Below are 17,128 nucleotides of genomic sequence, written 5' to 3'. Positions count from 1 at the left end.
AGCCAATACCTCACTCAGTCTAGCACTGAGCTGATCTGCTGGTATGTGGTGTGTGTGTGTGTGTGTGTGTGTGTGTGTGTGTGTGTGTGTGTGTGTGTGTGGCGTACAAGACGTAATTTTCTCAGGAGACGTGTTGATGTATTACGGTAAGAAAAGCACAGGTGTAAATCATAAAATCCACAGTGACTCACATGGACACTTGTGTATGTAACAAAGACATTTAAAGGTACAGTTCACCTGAAAAATTTAAAGCAGCCATTATCTACTCACCCTCAGGTGAAGTTTTGTCGTCCGCAAAACATTTCCGGAGCTTCACAGCAAAACAGCGCTGCAGCATTCTCCTGAACAGCTGAAGAAGACGGGGACTTGTTTGAAAAATGCAGAGAAACAACATAAAATGCCTCCATACAGTTTTTTCTGCATGATTCATGTCTTCGGAAGCCACAGGATCCAAAACAGATTTGAAAAAAAAGTTATTTACACACGTTTTTAAGCCGAAATATCCACTTTAGCTGCCAAAACAACTGGAAAAGAGTCGCCAGAGATCCTAAAAATACTTGGAGAGATGTTGTTTACACCTTTGATGCACGGTGGGGCCTGTGCACCCACTTCTGACAGGGTCGAGCTAAAACATGGCAGCTAAAGTGGAGATTTCGGCTTAAAAAGTGCGTAAATTACATTTTTTTCAAATCTATATGGGATCTCGTGGCTTCAGAAGACTTCACTCGACTTTCCATCGACATCAGGGTGAGAAGATAACGACTGAATAAGACAAAGTATGGATTCTCTCACTTCCTTCATACGTCACACCTGTATGAGGCCTACACTGTGCAATTTCTGTTGAGATTTTCCTCTCATCCTCCCTTGACAATGATCACATTTATCGGAGGGTTGTTATGTTGTAGATGGATTGAATGAACCGACGCTGACGCTCGCACTGCATCGGCCGGGATGATGTGGAAGAGAACATATCGACCCCTGAATGGCTCGGTATTGACGGGCGGATGGATTTCAGGAAGTGACCTTGGATAACTCAGACGAGCACCTGACCAGAGCCCGGCTCATTTTCCCACAGAGCACATCTCTGGCACCAGTCGACCCGCTGAAAAACACACTGCGGCTTATATCCTTGTGAGCGGTAAACAAAGTTCACTGCTATAATCTGAGGTCATTGGAGAGCGAGCAGCCGCCGTTGTGTTCAGGCTGAAATGTTGTGGAGGAGTGAATCATGAACAGTGGAGGTCAAAGAGAGTTAATGGAGGATGTGACAGTGTGACGATACCAGCACCCAAAACTGACCATCATTAAGACTAACAGGAGCCATACAGGCTGCTCATGAGCAAGGCACAGTCATTCTGAGATCACTAATTCAACAATAATCAGATGATTTAATGATTCATTGATTTTTTTTTACACTTTTTTTGTGTCCAACTGTCTTTTTGTCTTTTTGTGAGGATACATCGTTTGTCATCATCATACAGTCATGTGTTTGTGTATTTTGCCTGTATTACAGAAATTTAAAAAACAAAACAAAAACACAAATAAAAGTCCACTGGCCTCCATTGTACTTCAGTGGGGGGCACATTTCTAGAACACATAACCTCAAAAATGAATTAAAACTGTCTACGAAAAGTGATAATTGAGTAAAAGTAAAGATATCGTGTTAAAATATTACTTTTATTCTGAAATTCACCCACACAAATAGTACTTCAAGAATCTGGAATTAAATGTACTTAACTAACAAAAGTAATTTCCTGGCATTAAATGTACTGAAGTATCAAAAGTACAAATAAAAGTAAATTATACATATTATTGGCCTGACCGATTATTGTAACCGATATTTAGTATTTTTTCAAATTATTATTTAAAAATACACTACTTTGGCTCTGATGCTGCATGTAATCTGCAAAGTAACTATAGTTATTGAATAATTGTAGTGGGATTATAAGTATAAAGTAGCAGAAAATGTAAAATATTCAAGTACAAGTACAAGTACAGAAAAACATCTTTTACTGTCGGAGGCTGTTTATTTCTGACCAAACATCGCTCATCGAAGCTGTGAAGCTATAAATGCAAAGATATTCTTATAATTGGCCCTAAGTTTGATCATTTCAAACCTTTTTTCTCATCATTTGGAGACCTCTGCATACTAAATAAACATTTTGTTGTGTATAATTTCAAGGGTCCGACCCCCAACCAGTAAATTAGTTATAACAAGTTGATGTGACGTCTCCAACAGAGACTCTCTCTGTTCTGTCCCTGAGTGGAAAACCTCCCTGAACACTTTATTCCTCCTCCAATAATGACAACAACTGTTTTATAACTGAGACTAAAGGCAGTGTCGTGTCAACAAACATCCCACAGCGCCCTCATGTGGCTCTGAACAGAACCACATCACAACGCTCCACCGGCGTCCTGTCAATCATCTCTGTAACCACACCTCACTGTGAGCTGATTGGACGGCAACAGGGCGCTGGAGAGGACACCCCAGCCAATGGTGTGTCTCTGCCTGCCTGTTAACAGGGCTCATATTCTGGATGCCCTCTCTGTCACCTGTGTGCTGCTGTTATTTATAGAAGCCTGAGGATGCTGAGTGGAGCAGGGGAGGATGACGGGGAGGAGGAGGAAGAGTAGTGAGGAGGAGAGGGTGAGACAGATAAAAGAAGGAGTGGTGGGACTCGATGACGTCCACGAGTCTCGCTCTAATGGTCTCTCAGAGAGAGGCAGACGGGAGCAGAGTCTTTTTTTTTTGTAGGGCAAAGTACATATTGATCGTATCCATGCAGACTGCATCTGTCTGATTGATGGGTTTCTTAAAGAGGAAAATGGAAGAAAAGAGGAAGTGGAGGGAGAAGAAGGAGCTATTAGAGTGGATGGTCAAGGGGTTGAGGTTAAAGCAGAGGTACATGATGGACGACGGGATTAAATATATTCCCGCACCAAAATAGAAACGCCAAAGGCAAATGATAAAGACCAATGTGTGGTCACTGGTCTTGTGTCAGTTATGGGTTCAGCACATCTAGTCACAACAAAATGTTGTATTCCCTTTATGCTACATCTTTTAAGTGTTGAGGATGAGTTCAGGACTCTCACAGCCTGAGGGGAAGAAGCTGCTCAGTAGTCCGGTGTTACAGCAGCGGATACTTCTGTATCTTCAGCCGGACGGCAGCAGGGTGACCTCACTGCACCGATATCACTGATGCTCTGTGGACGGGTACCAACGATGTTCTGGACGGTTTTAATCACCCACTGCAGAGCCTTCCTGTCCCGGGCCGTGCACAAACCACGCCAGATTGTGATGTTTCCAGTCAGAGCGTCACAAACTGGCACAGCTCGTGTCTTATTTTACTAATATAAAATAGATTTAATCTGGGAATTTTGCTTCATATATGACTTAAAAGATTATTTTCCTCTTGATCAATTTGCCTAATCAACCTTTTAACCACACTTCTCTGGACGCAGAGTGGCTGATATGAAGTGGTGTTAAAAATGCAATATGTAAGAATTGGTCACCTGTCAAATTGTTATTCAAAACAAATGGAGGGGCAGCATACCAGCAGAGTAACTGCTAACTGTAGCTGCCTTAAGCTAGTTAGCTCAGTGAGCCGTGCAGCTAGCGGTTCGGACTGGGAGCCAGGGGGATGTTAGTCACTACGTTTACATGATGTTAGAAAAAGTTGGACTAGATCGATTTTTTCAAAGTCGGACGACACACCCAGATAATGCGGTTGGAAGTCGATCGACTCCTGAACTGGCCTCGGCGTTCTGCTCATGCACCACAGTCCCAGCGTCGGGCATTGACCCAGAAGTCGTCGATGTCAAAAATCTGTAGCAGGAAGCCGGGAAAAACAAAAGAAGAAGATGACGATGATGAAGGTATAAACATGGCGAGTGCTGGAGCAAGAAATACATATTTTTGGAGTGTGTGTTCACCGTTTGCTGTGCAGCTGCTTCTTAGCTTGTTTGGTATGTGACGTAATAGGTCAACTGGATGAAGGTCCAGTAGCAACTAGCTGAAACACCACCTATACTGGGACACTGACAGTAGTCCAGTTAAATGGCCTAATCGAGCTGTGACCGTAGCTCGACTTAAGTGTGCATGGACACGTACTGACTGTTTACACCGTTAGCACAAGACTTTTGGACTGGAATGGGCTGGAGCTAGCTGGTTAGCATGCTAACCTCAGTAGATAGATCTGCAGCACTCACAGCACATAAAAAACAGTCTCTTCTGTCTCTGCAGAGTGGTGTCGGTATAGCTGATAGTATATAACAATTTAGCCTGTGATGCGTTTGTCATCGCTCTAACTGCCCGCACCGGCTCACAGCGAGGGGTCAGTGCACACGAGTGCCTTCCCGTTCAGATTTACGGCCTCCGGTGACATTTCTCTGGGTTCGGTTCGGAGGCTTCTTCCTATTCTGTGTGTTATAATGATGAAAACTGCAGGAAGCTCACTAAAGGCAAGGGCAATGAGAAGATTAACCGGTGGGCTCCCGGTGGCCCCTGTTGACCCCCACGACCTTACCACCCTCTGTGCATCGGGCATGTACATTGTGTCACATCTGATTCCCATCAAGTACAGAGCGGCATACAGAAAGCAGACTGTGCATGGCAGCTTTAATATGAACACAGACCCGGAGAGGTGACACTAGTTTTACGCTGTTGTACAATAAAACTACCTGACCCGAGGCGTTCTGTGCTTGATTATAACATTATTTAGGAAATAAAGCACTAAAATCTACAAGAAAGGGGCAGCTCATTATTGTAGCTTTGTGGATATTGTACTTTTTTGATGTTAATTCCCAAATAAAGCTAATGAGACGACTAAAAACCATTAACATTTGGGGCTCCTGGGGGTCTGCAGCCCTTCTTTTGCAACACTAACATTTTATTTTGAAAGTCCACTGCACTTTGCATGAGACCCTGTGTTATAATTAATGTGCAATAAGCAGCTGTGATCATCCCGCAGGTCTACAGTGGCGCGGACAGTCAGACTCACTACATATCCCATTGCATCCATGTTCACACAGCCCTGCGTGACACGCATTTTACGCACAGGAGAGACAGAGTGGGTCGGGTCTGTGTTTACTTCCGGACTCCGATTTAGACTTCGCTCAGACAGCAGCAGCTCCAGTGGAGGTTCAAGCTGTCAGCTAGCACGGTAGCCATACAAGGCTTCATGACAGAGGTTACCGGGTTGACCAGCGGCATCCCAACAGACGAGCCTCGCTCCTCGGCGCCACCGCACACCGGACACCGCGACTCCAGGCGGACCCGCACCGCTGCCCCGCGCTCTCCTCCGCTCGCCTTCGTGCTCAAAGTCACTCAATGCTGCACTCCCGCTAACCAGCTAACAGACCGATCGGTACCGTGCGTTACTGCCACTTCATGATCCGAGCTAGCTGAGGATCAAAACAAGGACAATCGCTCCAAGTGGAAGCGGCGTTTGCGTTTGACCGGCCGAGGATCCAGCAGCTGGGAGAGACACGGGCCCCGGGGAGAGCGACTGGACTCGGGGGGCCAACGCAGCCAGGGCAGCGAGGGTGGTGGCTGGATAAACTAGGGGGTCGCCTCCAGCTCCTGGTGGATTTATCCCCTGCCAGCTAACGTTAGCTAAGCTAGCTCCAAACAGCGCCATGGATTGGTTAATGGGGTGAGTACCAGACAGCTAACCCTGCCCTAGCCAGCTTTACTCTCTCCATGTCAGGTCAACTGCGCAGTCTTTCCGCCGCTGGCTGCAAAAATTCACATGACGGTGACTGACACCGCCACAGCCAGCAGGAGACAGGTGCACTGTCGTGTTGAACGCCGCTCAGTTTCCACTCAAAAACACATTTAATTTAAGCGGGTAGCATGTTGGCTAACCTAGCTTAGCCCCTGCGATGCTAGCTTGGCAAGCGGGTCTCATGCTTGCAACGGTTAAAACCAGCCTAAATGTTACCCGGGGCCAGGCGGTATTTTTGGTGGGCATCTCTGTGGCCTGCAGCTATTCAGCCGACGATGGCAGCGCCCAGATTAGGTTGAGGGAATGACTGTGTGGAGGCCAGTTTGCTGCACAGGGAGCTTATTTATAGGAATGATTAACAGAGCGGACGGGCTGCTAGCAGTTAGCCGCCTGTCAGGTCTTGCTAGCGCGGCTGTGCCCGGGTTGGGTTTATTTCCTTTGCAAGGTGCAGAGCTGGCCGGCTATCATGGGAACTCCCGTTAGCACTCGTGCTAACTGAGCGTTACCTAATGTGGGACACGAGAGAGGTCCAGGTGTCACAGTGCTTGTACCTGTGAGACATAATAATGGATAAATGAACAATAAGCAGGTGTTTGTGAGCATCTGAAGCTCAAAATCTCCTGTTTTTGTCTCTTTGTGTGATTTTTTTTTTTTTTTTTTTTTTTCCCAGCATTGATGTAAGCAGGTGACACCTGGCAGACACTGATGATGCATCACTTTCTGCTTGCTTCTGAGTTTTTGCTTTACATCTGTGTCAAGTCTGACACCTGCCACAGTTCAAGGCCACGATCACTGTGCACGGGATTAACCTGTGACATCAGTGCAAGTGACTGACAGAGGAAACCTGCCAGCCCTGCGTTTGCTATCGCAGAACCCAGATATGCTATCTTACAATCGTGTGTGTGTGTGTATTTGTTATGCAAACTTAAAAGCTACCAGACCGTCTGGTTACAACAAAAGTGGTATTTGCCTAAAGTAAAGGAGGGACTCGGTAAAGACATTTTCATGCTCGTGGGTCAGCTTTATATTTCAGCGGGTTCAGATTTGCCTCCGAACAAGGAGAACATCGGCAACATCTTCCTCATATCACCGGGTTTGGGTTTGCACAGTGAGGTGTGTCACTGCGAGGTTATTGTTTTTTTGCAGACTGGATATCAGGGCTGAGGAAGGGTGGAGGCACGCTGTCAGGGGTGTTTTCTTCACATGGTGACATTTTGGCTGAGAGATAACGAAGCGGTGCCTCGACACCCCCCCCCCCCACCCGGTGTTTACCAACTCCTACCTCGGCCCGAGGAGGTTTTAATTTTAATAATAATTGAAGATTATACTTTAAAGATAGTTTGTCTGTAGGCAAAGTGAAGTCTGATCAGTTTAAGCACCCTCATTGCCACTTATAGAGCTGTTAAAATCCTCTGTCATAACTCTGAAGTGTGAGGTTTATGTGCAGAACTAATTTATCTGGCACTACTTCATTCAACGCTTATCGTGTTGGTCTCGCTTGTATTTGCCTACAACACATTTCAATATTATTTACAAACAAGTATTTTTTTGCTACACATTTCATCCAGTGTCGATTCGTTTGAAAACCCTTGACAGAGGTTAGTTTTTGGTGTAGGTGTTCAGTCTCTGCGAGGCTTGTGTTTCCTCCCTCTGACACTTGTTTTCCTGGTTTTGGTGGCTGGTTCTTGCATTGACTTGTCTCAAGTTGCATCAGTGCTCTCTGTTGTGAGCGTGATTTATAGGGCTTAACCTCCTGCTCCTTTTTCCTGTTAGTCACATGAAATAATGACAGTTTTTTTGCCCCAACAGTTGGTGCTGTCCAACCTAAACTGGTTTGCTTAGTGATTTCTTAGGAATTCAGAAGCAACACCCAGTTATGTCTCGGTGTCAGACGAGGCGAGGAGCGCGAATAACCGCATGCAAGTCAAAGAGAGTCAGGATTATCGTGGACTTAACTAGATGTAGTTGGTATTAATTCACATTCTCCCTCTCAAGAAAGTTGTTGAATCCTTTTTTTTACGTGTGTGTGTGTGGTGTCGCCCTTTAAACAAGTCATGCAGCTGCGTGTTGAAGCCTTTACGTCGCCTGTTGTTTATATATGCAGGTAAGGTGTGCGCATGCGAGCTGGTTGCATCGGAGGCGAGCAGGCGTGCGTCCAGCATGCGTCACTGACAGAGTGGAGTCCATGAATGAGTTAACCAAGCGTGTAATCACTCTGAATACAGACCCAGGGTGAAGGACGCCACAGCCAGGACCCGATGGAGGGCGAGGAAGTGAGGGGGAGAAAAGAGGGGGTGTAAGAGTTGATGGAAGGAAAAGAGGGATGGAGAGGTGGAATCAGCTGATTTGGGGAGATGAGGACAGAGAGAGGATGAAAGAGGCGTGATGAATGAGAGACTGATAACGGGAAAAGGCAGGGTGATGTAAAGGGATGGAGGAATGGCAAGACGGCACGTTCATGACCGATGGACAGGAAGGGGAGGATGGAGGGTGGAGGGTGGAGGGTGGAGGAAGGGCACGTGAAGGCTTTTGATGGAATGGGTTGATTAGGGAGAAAATAGACGAAACGAGCAGGTGGGGAGGAATGGGTGGAGTGGTTGATACGAAAGATGAAACTCCAGGGAATCAAATGGAGGTCTGTAGCAGATGACAAGCACATGACGGCCTACTAATGGCGGCTAGATTGAGGAAAAGGAGATGTAGAGACCGTGATAGGAGGGTACGTCAAGACGACAGGAACAGAACTGTTTCTCTGTGGTTTTCGGCAGGAAGCTACAAATATCACCTCTTAATATAAGCGTGCATCACCTCAGTGCATGCCCTAGAAAAAAACGTGAGGCAGTGTATGTTTGCAATCTCCATTTAGGGGTATCTGCGTGCAGCGTATTTATTTTTTGACGGAGGGCATTATTTCAGAGCTGAATGACCTCATCTGTCCGCATTCAGCAGTCAGACAGGATGTGAAATCAGCGGGGAGAAGCGCGACGCCTAAATGTGTCTTTTTCCTGCTGGGTTGAAACGGGCAGGGTTTTGACAGATGTTTAATCCCCTTTTGCTTTTGAGTGATGGGTCGGTAATGCCGAACGAAGAGCGAGAGAATGGAAACTACAGCAGCTAAGTGGAGCGCTGCTTCAGGCTGCCTGACCCGAGCAAAGAGTCAGGTTTAATGTACACTTGGCTCGCACTGCGTCACCTGTCACTTGATGTCATAAAGGCAGCGTGTCGTGATCGCTGGAGTAACACGAGTAATAGTATGAGCATTAATAGATGAGTTGCTTTATCTGTTGTTTTTTAGGTTCTCGTATTTGATAAGGCATTCTTTGTTTTTGAAAGTCTTGTTTTTCTGGCTAAAAATCTGAGTATGACTTGGACTGGGTGTTGATCCTCAATACTTCGTCAGTACTGACCAATGTGCCCATAGTGCAGATGATCAAAAACAGTAAAGTACCTAAAGATGGCTCTGAGTTCCCTTCAGATTCTTAGTTTTGTTTATTTGATATTGATCTGATATATCCTGAATTTTAGATACAAATACCATGATCAGAAATCCTTCTGATGCTGCCTAACCGCTTGATTCTTGTGCCCTTGTGTGACTTGAAAGGCGGCTTATAAATAAAATGTGTCATTATTAGTATTAATGTCACCAGGGATCCAGGGTGCCACTATTTTGGTCGCACGTGCACCCAAAAATCTGTCGAGTGCAACTAAATATTTTCATTGATCACACCAGTGACCCTGAGAATTAGGTTTATTTTGTTTATGATTCCTTTACAAAATGTATTACTGGGTACACCTGAATGAAAACCAGACCCTTCTACCTGCCAGCAGCGTTCGTACACCTGAGTGCACCTGTGTGTAGCCATGTCTATACGGAGCAAGTGAACTGTGTGGCTTCAAGCAAATGTCATCACTTTAACAATTTTTGATATTTGTTTTTTGTTAGAATAAAAGAAGGTTCTCAGGCATTCGTTCTCTGTATCTGTTCATGTTTTACGAAGGGTTTGACCGGAGCCTTGCCATTTAAAAATGATATCACAGTCTGTATCCGGATGGGAAAAGCTGTATCAGAACATCTCTAATTGTTTATCGGCTATTTGGCATCTTCAGCAACGTTCTTGTAAAAAAACATTTACACTGAAAGCTCCGAGAAGTTTGGTTTGTTTCTGTATAATGTGAATATTCCTTCGTCTGCAGCCGAGTCGCTCTCCCTTCCAGAGTGTTATATTATCGTCCCTTCCTCTCAGACCTTTCACACTGTCGGCTAAAGTTGTTAAAAATAAAGATTGAGAGTGAAGATGATGTCAGGTGATCGGCCTGATGGCAAACAGAGAAGGGGAATTTACAACAACTACTTATAGGCTGAACTTCCTCTCTGGTGGAGACAGTCGGTCTGATCGCTGCGGCTCGAGATGTGAGCTGTGGTGTCTCGCTCACTGTTAACTCGTCTGATTGCTCTCACGTTGCGGTCGTGCATTTTCTCTACGGTTGTGTGAGCCGTGGACAAGATCTCATGACTCCTGCAGTTAGACAGCTGCCATGTAAATGTGAATACTGCATGATTTTTAAGTTTAAAAGCGTGGAGGGAACATCTCATGGATTACAGAGGCTGTTTCTTCGAATCAAACCAAACAGTCTAAGTGGTCGGACGTGATCTTCTGTTAGTGTTTGATCATATTAATAGCTGTGAAGTAGGTGGGTTCACATCCTGCTTCAGGGGTTTTGCAATAACGACCCCATTTATTTTTTCCATTGGTGCATTTTTAGCACTTTGATGAGCGTGAAACTTTCCTATTGAGTCATTAAACCATTAAAAGGTTGGTTCCCTTTAAAACCAACATCAAAGGTGTACGAGGATATATCATATTTGTAGATAAGACACAACGTCAATTCTGCTGCTGTAATTTAAACAGTATTTTAGTATTTAAAAGCACCGAACATGCCGAACTCCAGCAGGGAAAAAAAGGTTAATTGTTGGGTGTAAAGATAAAATATTTCGAGTAAGTGAGGACCATAACGTATACCCCCTGTAGCATCATTAAATTATGCAGCAGCCTCTTGTGTTTCCATGTTGAGGTTGTCATAACCTTTAAACGAGACTTCACAGTTGGGAAATGCACTTTCCATTCTGTATCTGACAGGAAGCACTCAGCTCGATCTGTCTTTTCAAAAATATCTTCAAATATCAGTGTGAGAAATCTCTCTATTTTGCATATCAACCGATCTCTGCGTGCGGCCCCTGAAACCGAGCCTGAGACAGTCAGTGGGAACATCTTTGGGTGGTGGTGGTTTGAGTTGACTTGTAGTTTGACTAACATCCTTTTTGAGCTTTTGACACGCGCTGCCTGTATATGTAGCTGTTCCCAATGGGGATTTTTGCACACTGCAACCCTGTCCTCATTCAACCCCACCGGCTTATTTCCATCTCCACACACACACACACACACACACGTTAGCACATGCGCACACACACACACGTTAGCACATGCACACACACACACAGCCTCAGCCCAGGTGGCTGCTTCCGCTGCTCGCACCGCAGATGCAGTGCTGATAATAGGCTGTGACAGATGAGCAGACATCATCTCAAAGCGCTCACCTGCCCGAGAACTGACGCTAACCAGCGCTGTCACCGTGTTGCCTGGTCTAGACGAGGCAGGAGTGTGACTTTACTCTCTTTTATCGAACTTTACAATCATCCGCTGTGTTTCTCTGCTACACTGTTGGTTCATTAGGACTGACCTGACGGCGGTGTAGCAGTCAGCTTACCAGACGGTCTCAGGAAAAGAGCTCTTAACTAGCTTCTTACTGCAACAGTGAAGAGAGCTTCTGCTGGTGTGTCAGAGCCCACAGTATCAATTTATTGTGTCCAGCACTGTTGTTGCTTTACGACTACACACCCAAGGCAGCCTAGGCCAAGATGTTTAAGACCACGTAAGCCAGCCAAATGACACTAATGTGGTTTAGTTTTACAAACTCACCTCGTGTTGCGATTGGCAGCCAGCCCGACATCTCAGCAGACATCGGCTCTATACTGCACCAGGGTTCACATCAGTTGTGACTTCCTCTGACTGATGGTGTTAGATATCTTTTATATAGATAGATAACTCATTCATAAACTGTTCAGAAAAGTATGAACCCCCACTTTGATCATTTTATGGGCTGAACTATGAAGCGATTCATTCAGCAGATTAATCGATAATGAAAATAATGGTTGGTTGCAGCCCTAACCCTTTCATATACATTACAATCCAATGTTATAGTCCTCCACGAGCTGCTCAATGCTGTGACAGTGGATCCTGATGCATTGCATACATTAAAATGACGCGTTTGTCCTCCGTTTACATACGAGTGGCAGCAAATATGAGAAACACCGGCTCAACCCGGAGCCTCGAACAAGCCCGTACAGTCACTTCAGCACCTCCTCTTTGGCACAGAATCAACAACAAGAATAAAACATTACAATCAGTAGTTATTTCAAGGCATTTCTATTGGATTGCAATCAACTGAACAGAGATGAATGTTTCTGTCATCATCGGTTCATGTGCCTCAGTTTTTTTTTTCCCAGTCGAAGCCAAGATCAACTCAGCGCTGCTTTAATGCAGCTGGGCCCTGGCCTTGGGCTCAGCGGTACGCCTCGGGCCATTCTACCGTGATGTGCTGCCGTGCTGAGGGATTGGCTGGATGACAGCAAGGCTAGATGGTTTGTTTACTCCCCAGAAAGGGCATTTTAGTCACTTGCAAACCCTCCACCTCGCTCATTCGCTTCCTTGCTTAGTTTATCTCTCTCCCTTTAATTCTCCCCCCCCCCTCTCTTGCTCTCCTCTCTCTCGGGATGCTGATGTGCAGAGACGTTTGCGTGCTTGACTGCTGCCTGAGCTGGACTGTTTCGCCGCAGAGAGCAAGGCAGCGCTGAACAGGCCCAGGGCAGCCTCAGCCCTCTCCGAGAAATGTTTAACAACAAAAGCTAGCAGGGGTGTTGGCTGTGTTCGGGAGCTGAGCATGTAGGAGGGTAGCCTATGTGCACAGTGCTATTGCACGAGCGCTATCCTGTTGTTTTTTTGTGCTTTGGATGAGGGACAGAGGGAGGAAAACAGAGCTGGAGGGGCAGAGTCTAAACAAACAAGTCCTCAGCTCCCCTCTGTGACATCAGCGCCCTTTTTTTTGACTTTTGCTGGTGGTCACTGCTAATCAAGGCTGCCTTGTCCATTTTGGGGCAAAAGTAGCAGATTCTTGCTCTCCCACAGCAGCAGGACGGAGCGAAAAGCGAGCAGCGGGGCCATCGCCTCGGCTGTCATAGTTCAGAGGTGTCAGTGACTTCGGGTTTCACAGGAAGATGACACCTGGAGCATGAGGTCGATCTGGTAACGAGCACAACAAGCAGCACACTGGCTGGACGTGTTTGCAGTCAACACATAAAGATCTGTGGAAAACTACAAAACTAACTTAAGGTTTACTGGTGAAAATATTGCACCGTCGTCGAGTGAGTGTTAAGTCAGCCCTCCCCAGGCTCAAAGACACAATACTGTATCATGGAGAGTTTTTAGGACATCAGTGTGCATCATTGAGGGAGATATAAAGGCTCTATTGAATGCCTTTTCTGAGGAGGCAAACAGCCTGGGTACAAGAACACAGACGCACTCCTGAGTGAATACGGCTGTACTCTCCGGTTTGTCTCTCGAGACGCCTCTCTTTACTTCCCCGTCTTCCCTTCCTCTTTCTCCGAGACAGGGACACGGAGAGGCCCAGAAAACGAATGCGATACCAGAATGACTCGGCAGTTTGCCTTCCGCTGAATATGCATAAGTGGATAATTGGACAATCCAAATGCATGCGCCGCTGAATTAAGCACTTCCGCGAGCACTTGAGATGGAAACTCTTGCTAGGTGTGGTGTTTTTTTGTTTTTTTGGTGCCAGTATGTTTGAGAGTAGATGATGTTTCAAAAGCCAGAGGACAGTGCATGCTCTGTGAGTACGGTGCAACCCAATACCGTGATGGATCAAGAGGCTGCAAATGCAACCCAACTCAATACCTGAGCTGGCTGTGCTTTTGCGAAGCCTCCCCGCCTACTCAAATGGGTCCTGACCTACTCAAAAAGCTCGAACAGGCTGCATTTCACAATGTCAGCGGCACATTTAACCAGCATCCTCTGATGCATACGCTGAGGTAACCACTTAGACCTCATTTTATATAACGTGCTGGTAAATATTGGAGAGAAATTGATCCTGAGATGCATTTTGTTCTCGCTTTCACTTTAAAGATGTTCTGCTCGTTTGGGCCACACCGTTATCGTGTTGCTCCTGGCATGGCCTCGGGTGTCAGTGTGTGTGTGTGTGTGTGTGTGCTGCCTCTATTTCACTTGGCAGGAGACTGGCACCATGCTGTGACTGTGTTTACTCTTTCGTAACGCCCTCGGCAGCCCGGCCCAGCGCACACAACTGGCACTGCCGTCGGATGGAGTGAGGAGAGGGAAGAGAAGAGACTGACAGAGGACAGGAACAGTCACGACTAATCAGCTGCTCTCTCTCTCTCTCGTCCCCTCTATCTCTTGTTATTGGTGAAATAAGGACAATAAGTTCAAACCAATGTTGTCACACACAGATCCGAGACTTAACTGGTTCATCCACTGGCAGGGCTGGCCTCCACAGGCCTGGAAGCAGCTCCTGTTCTGTCAGAGAGTATCATAGTCATGGAGCGCTGCCAGCTAGAGCTGTCTTAAGATCAGCTAAAATAAGTTGGACCCCCCCCTGCAGCAGGATTTAGGGTTGTTGTTGCCGTCCACCCACAAGGGACACCCTGCAGAACACTCGGCTGCGTCTATTTCAGGACTGGTTGCAGTCTTTCAGATCCAGTTGCGGCTATAAGTTGCATTTAATGATACCTCTCCACATTTTAATCTCTAAATATGCACCCACTTTATTGAAATACGTCGGACAAGTATGAGATTTCTGTGAAATTATAGGTTATTAAAAGAGGGCGACTTCTGAATGTTTTAATATAAAGTGGCATACATTCTCATTAGTAGACAGCCTCATTCCCAGACAGAGTTTCATTGTGATGTCTAACCTATTGATCCGCCCCATAGTTCTGGTTTAATGCGCTGCTGATACATTTTAAAATGGATGCAAGTCCTGCTGGTGATTATCTATCTAACTACCGTAAGTGTGGTCTTGGACCGGCACTTCTATCCTCCAGCCTGGACTTTTCCTACTTGTAAAGATGGAGATTTTTCTTTCAGAAATGACAGTTTGCTGCTCTACATTATTACTAAATGATCATATGATGTGATGGATCAATCATCAGTCTCCTGAATCAGACAGAACCTGATTCATCTCATCTCTTTCCTTGAATATCCACAATTCAATTTGACTTTTGCTTTGAAGGTCACGATCTGGTCGAATTGTGAAGCAAACATTTTTTCTCGGTACTGGCGGCTGTGTCATTGTTAGACTCGCATCTGAATTTGTAAGACCAACAGATCATTAGGTAGAAATTCAGTTTATTACCAAGTTTGGTTTCCCCCATCTGTCCCGAGTAAACCCTCTTCCCAGACAAATCAATAAAGGATCTCTGGTAATGTCATCAGTTCTGTTCAGTTCAGTTCTTCCCCCGTGAATAAACGAATCAAACAAATCAATTAAGGATAATTGAAAAAGAAAATACACCCAACATCTGCAATGCTGTAGAAGTTGCCTTCAAGTACCAGTCAGCTGATCGTCCTCGTGCACACAGGATAAGTGTCTGGAAGTTCAGCTGCAGGATACCGGAGAGCCAGTTGTGTCGTTTTTGAAGCGTTGGGGTCTGGGAGAAGTGTCGATCCTGCATTTTAATTTCACTTATTCCAATAGATTTTCAATGACAATAAAAAGAGCCATTTTATTCTGTCAGCTGTTGTTGTGATGGTCCACTGGCAGCTGCAGACGAGGCTTTTCAAAATGTACGCTGATATCATCGTGCATCCCTTCTTGAAAGCTTGGTGACTTTAGTGGAGACATTTTCTATTAGAGGCGAGGAGGGCGTCTCCATTATAACACTCATCCCGACATGGAAGTGTGATGTGCACCAAATGTCATCTTTTCCCACCAAATCTCATTAAAATCAGATCAGTTTTGTGGTCATCTGGCTAACTAACAGACCGACAACATGACCTCGTTGACTGAGGCAATAAGATGGAGAGTTGGGATGTGAAATGTAGGGACAAAAAATGGGCAGATGGGTTTACTGGAGCTGATTGCAAATTGAAAAGAGAGGGACAGAAGAAGAGAGGGCAGCTGATAAGGCGCAGAGCAGCAGGAGAATATAGAAAGTGCAGGTAAAGAGCGGGGGGAAGGAGGGAAACGATAGCGGCGTGGAGGCGATAGGTGAGATATGGAGATAAATGGGAAGCGGCACCGTGGGTCAGAGAGCCAGATTAGAAACAGCAGAGGTCTGCAATAGAGGACAGAGAGGGAGATTTAACAGCAGGGGCCCAGGCCGCCAGCGACACACAGAGAAATGGAGTTTGGAGCTGTGTGCGAGTCAGAAAGAGGGGGAGATGAAGGATGGAGAAATAAAACGTATTGGATTCCTTCTTTGGTTTTGATTCCCAACACTTTAAAAACCAAGAGTTTGAGTGTTTGCCCTGCAGAGCTGTTGGTCCTCCTTCAACCAGTGAGATAAGAGACCTAATTTGTCTTGGAGGAGAGAAGCCTTCAAATTCTAGGTGGGTTTTTATTTATTTCTCACCAAGATGTGGTCAGCACCCTTGGGCGAGGCTTCGGCTGAGCGGTGAGCTGCTAAATCTGTGCAGAGCCGGTGGGCTGCTAGCGCTGGTGTAAGCTCGCTAGGTTTGTCCTTGGCGGCTGAGGCTAGGCTGCTAGGCTGGTCTGAACTGTAATTGGATTAGAGATCTCTGCGTTGCATCAGGCTAGGCAAGTCGAGTATACTCACACACACACACACGCACTCAGACAGACACACACACACACTTTCGAAGCACACATGCCTGGAAGCCAAGTTCATCTCGGTACTCGCGGCTTCACTCCTCCTCCTCCACCTCGTGTTTTCCTCTCAAACTTTCTTCTCTCCTCAGCATGCCGCTTATTTTCTTTATCCCTCTTTAATCAACAACCTACCCCTTCCCCCCTCCGGCTCTTCTGTACATGCGTAGGTGTGTATGCGACGATGCATTTTCGTGTACGAGCTCGTAAGTGTTTGCGTGCATGTCTACGGATCAGCCCCTTCACCATGCGTACCCTCTCTAAATGGGATTACAGGAGTTGCAGTGGCGCCCCATGCTGAGAATAACCGGGAGAATAAAAGACAGGAAAATGAAAGGAATGAACATGACGGATGTGAATATGAAGGCACGCTTTCATTCAGTATTTGGAGAAAGGAGTGTGGTAGCTGCTCTTGACCTTTAGTT

The 17,128-nt window shown here is 46.0% G+C and overlaps 1 protein-coding gene across 1 annotated transcript in view; it reads left to right on the top strand.

Moving 5' to 3' along the window:
- The first annotated feature begins 5,064 nt into the window (after nt 1-5,064).
- mob2a (MOB kinase activator 2a) overlaps nt 5,065-17,128 on the top strand; it is a 59,015-nt gene continuing 46,951 nt past the window's right edge. The window contains exon 1 of the mRNA XM_084363955.1: nt 5,065-5,654. Coding sequence (XP_084220081.1) covers nt 5,638-5,654 — 17 coding nt within the window. The 5' untranslated portion in view covers nt 5,065-5,637. The remainder of the gene's footprint in view (nt 5,655-17,128) is intronic.

The sequence above is a fragment of the Pagrus pagrus genome (genome assembly GCF_965226575.1).
Source record: "Pagrus pagrus genome assembly, chromosome: 10".
NCBI classification, from domain to species: Eukaryota; Metazoa; Chordata; class Actinopteri; order Spariformes; family Sparidae; genus Pagrus; species Pagrus pagrus.
Note: the sequence above shows the minus strand (reverse complement) of the source record. Positions and strands in the feature narration are given on the sequence as shown.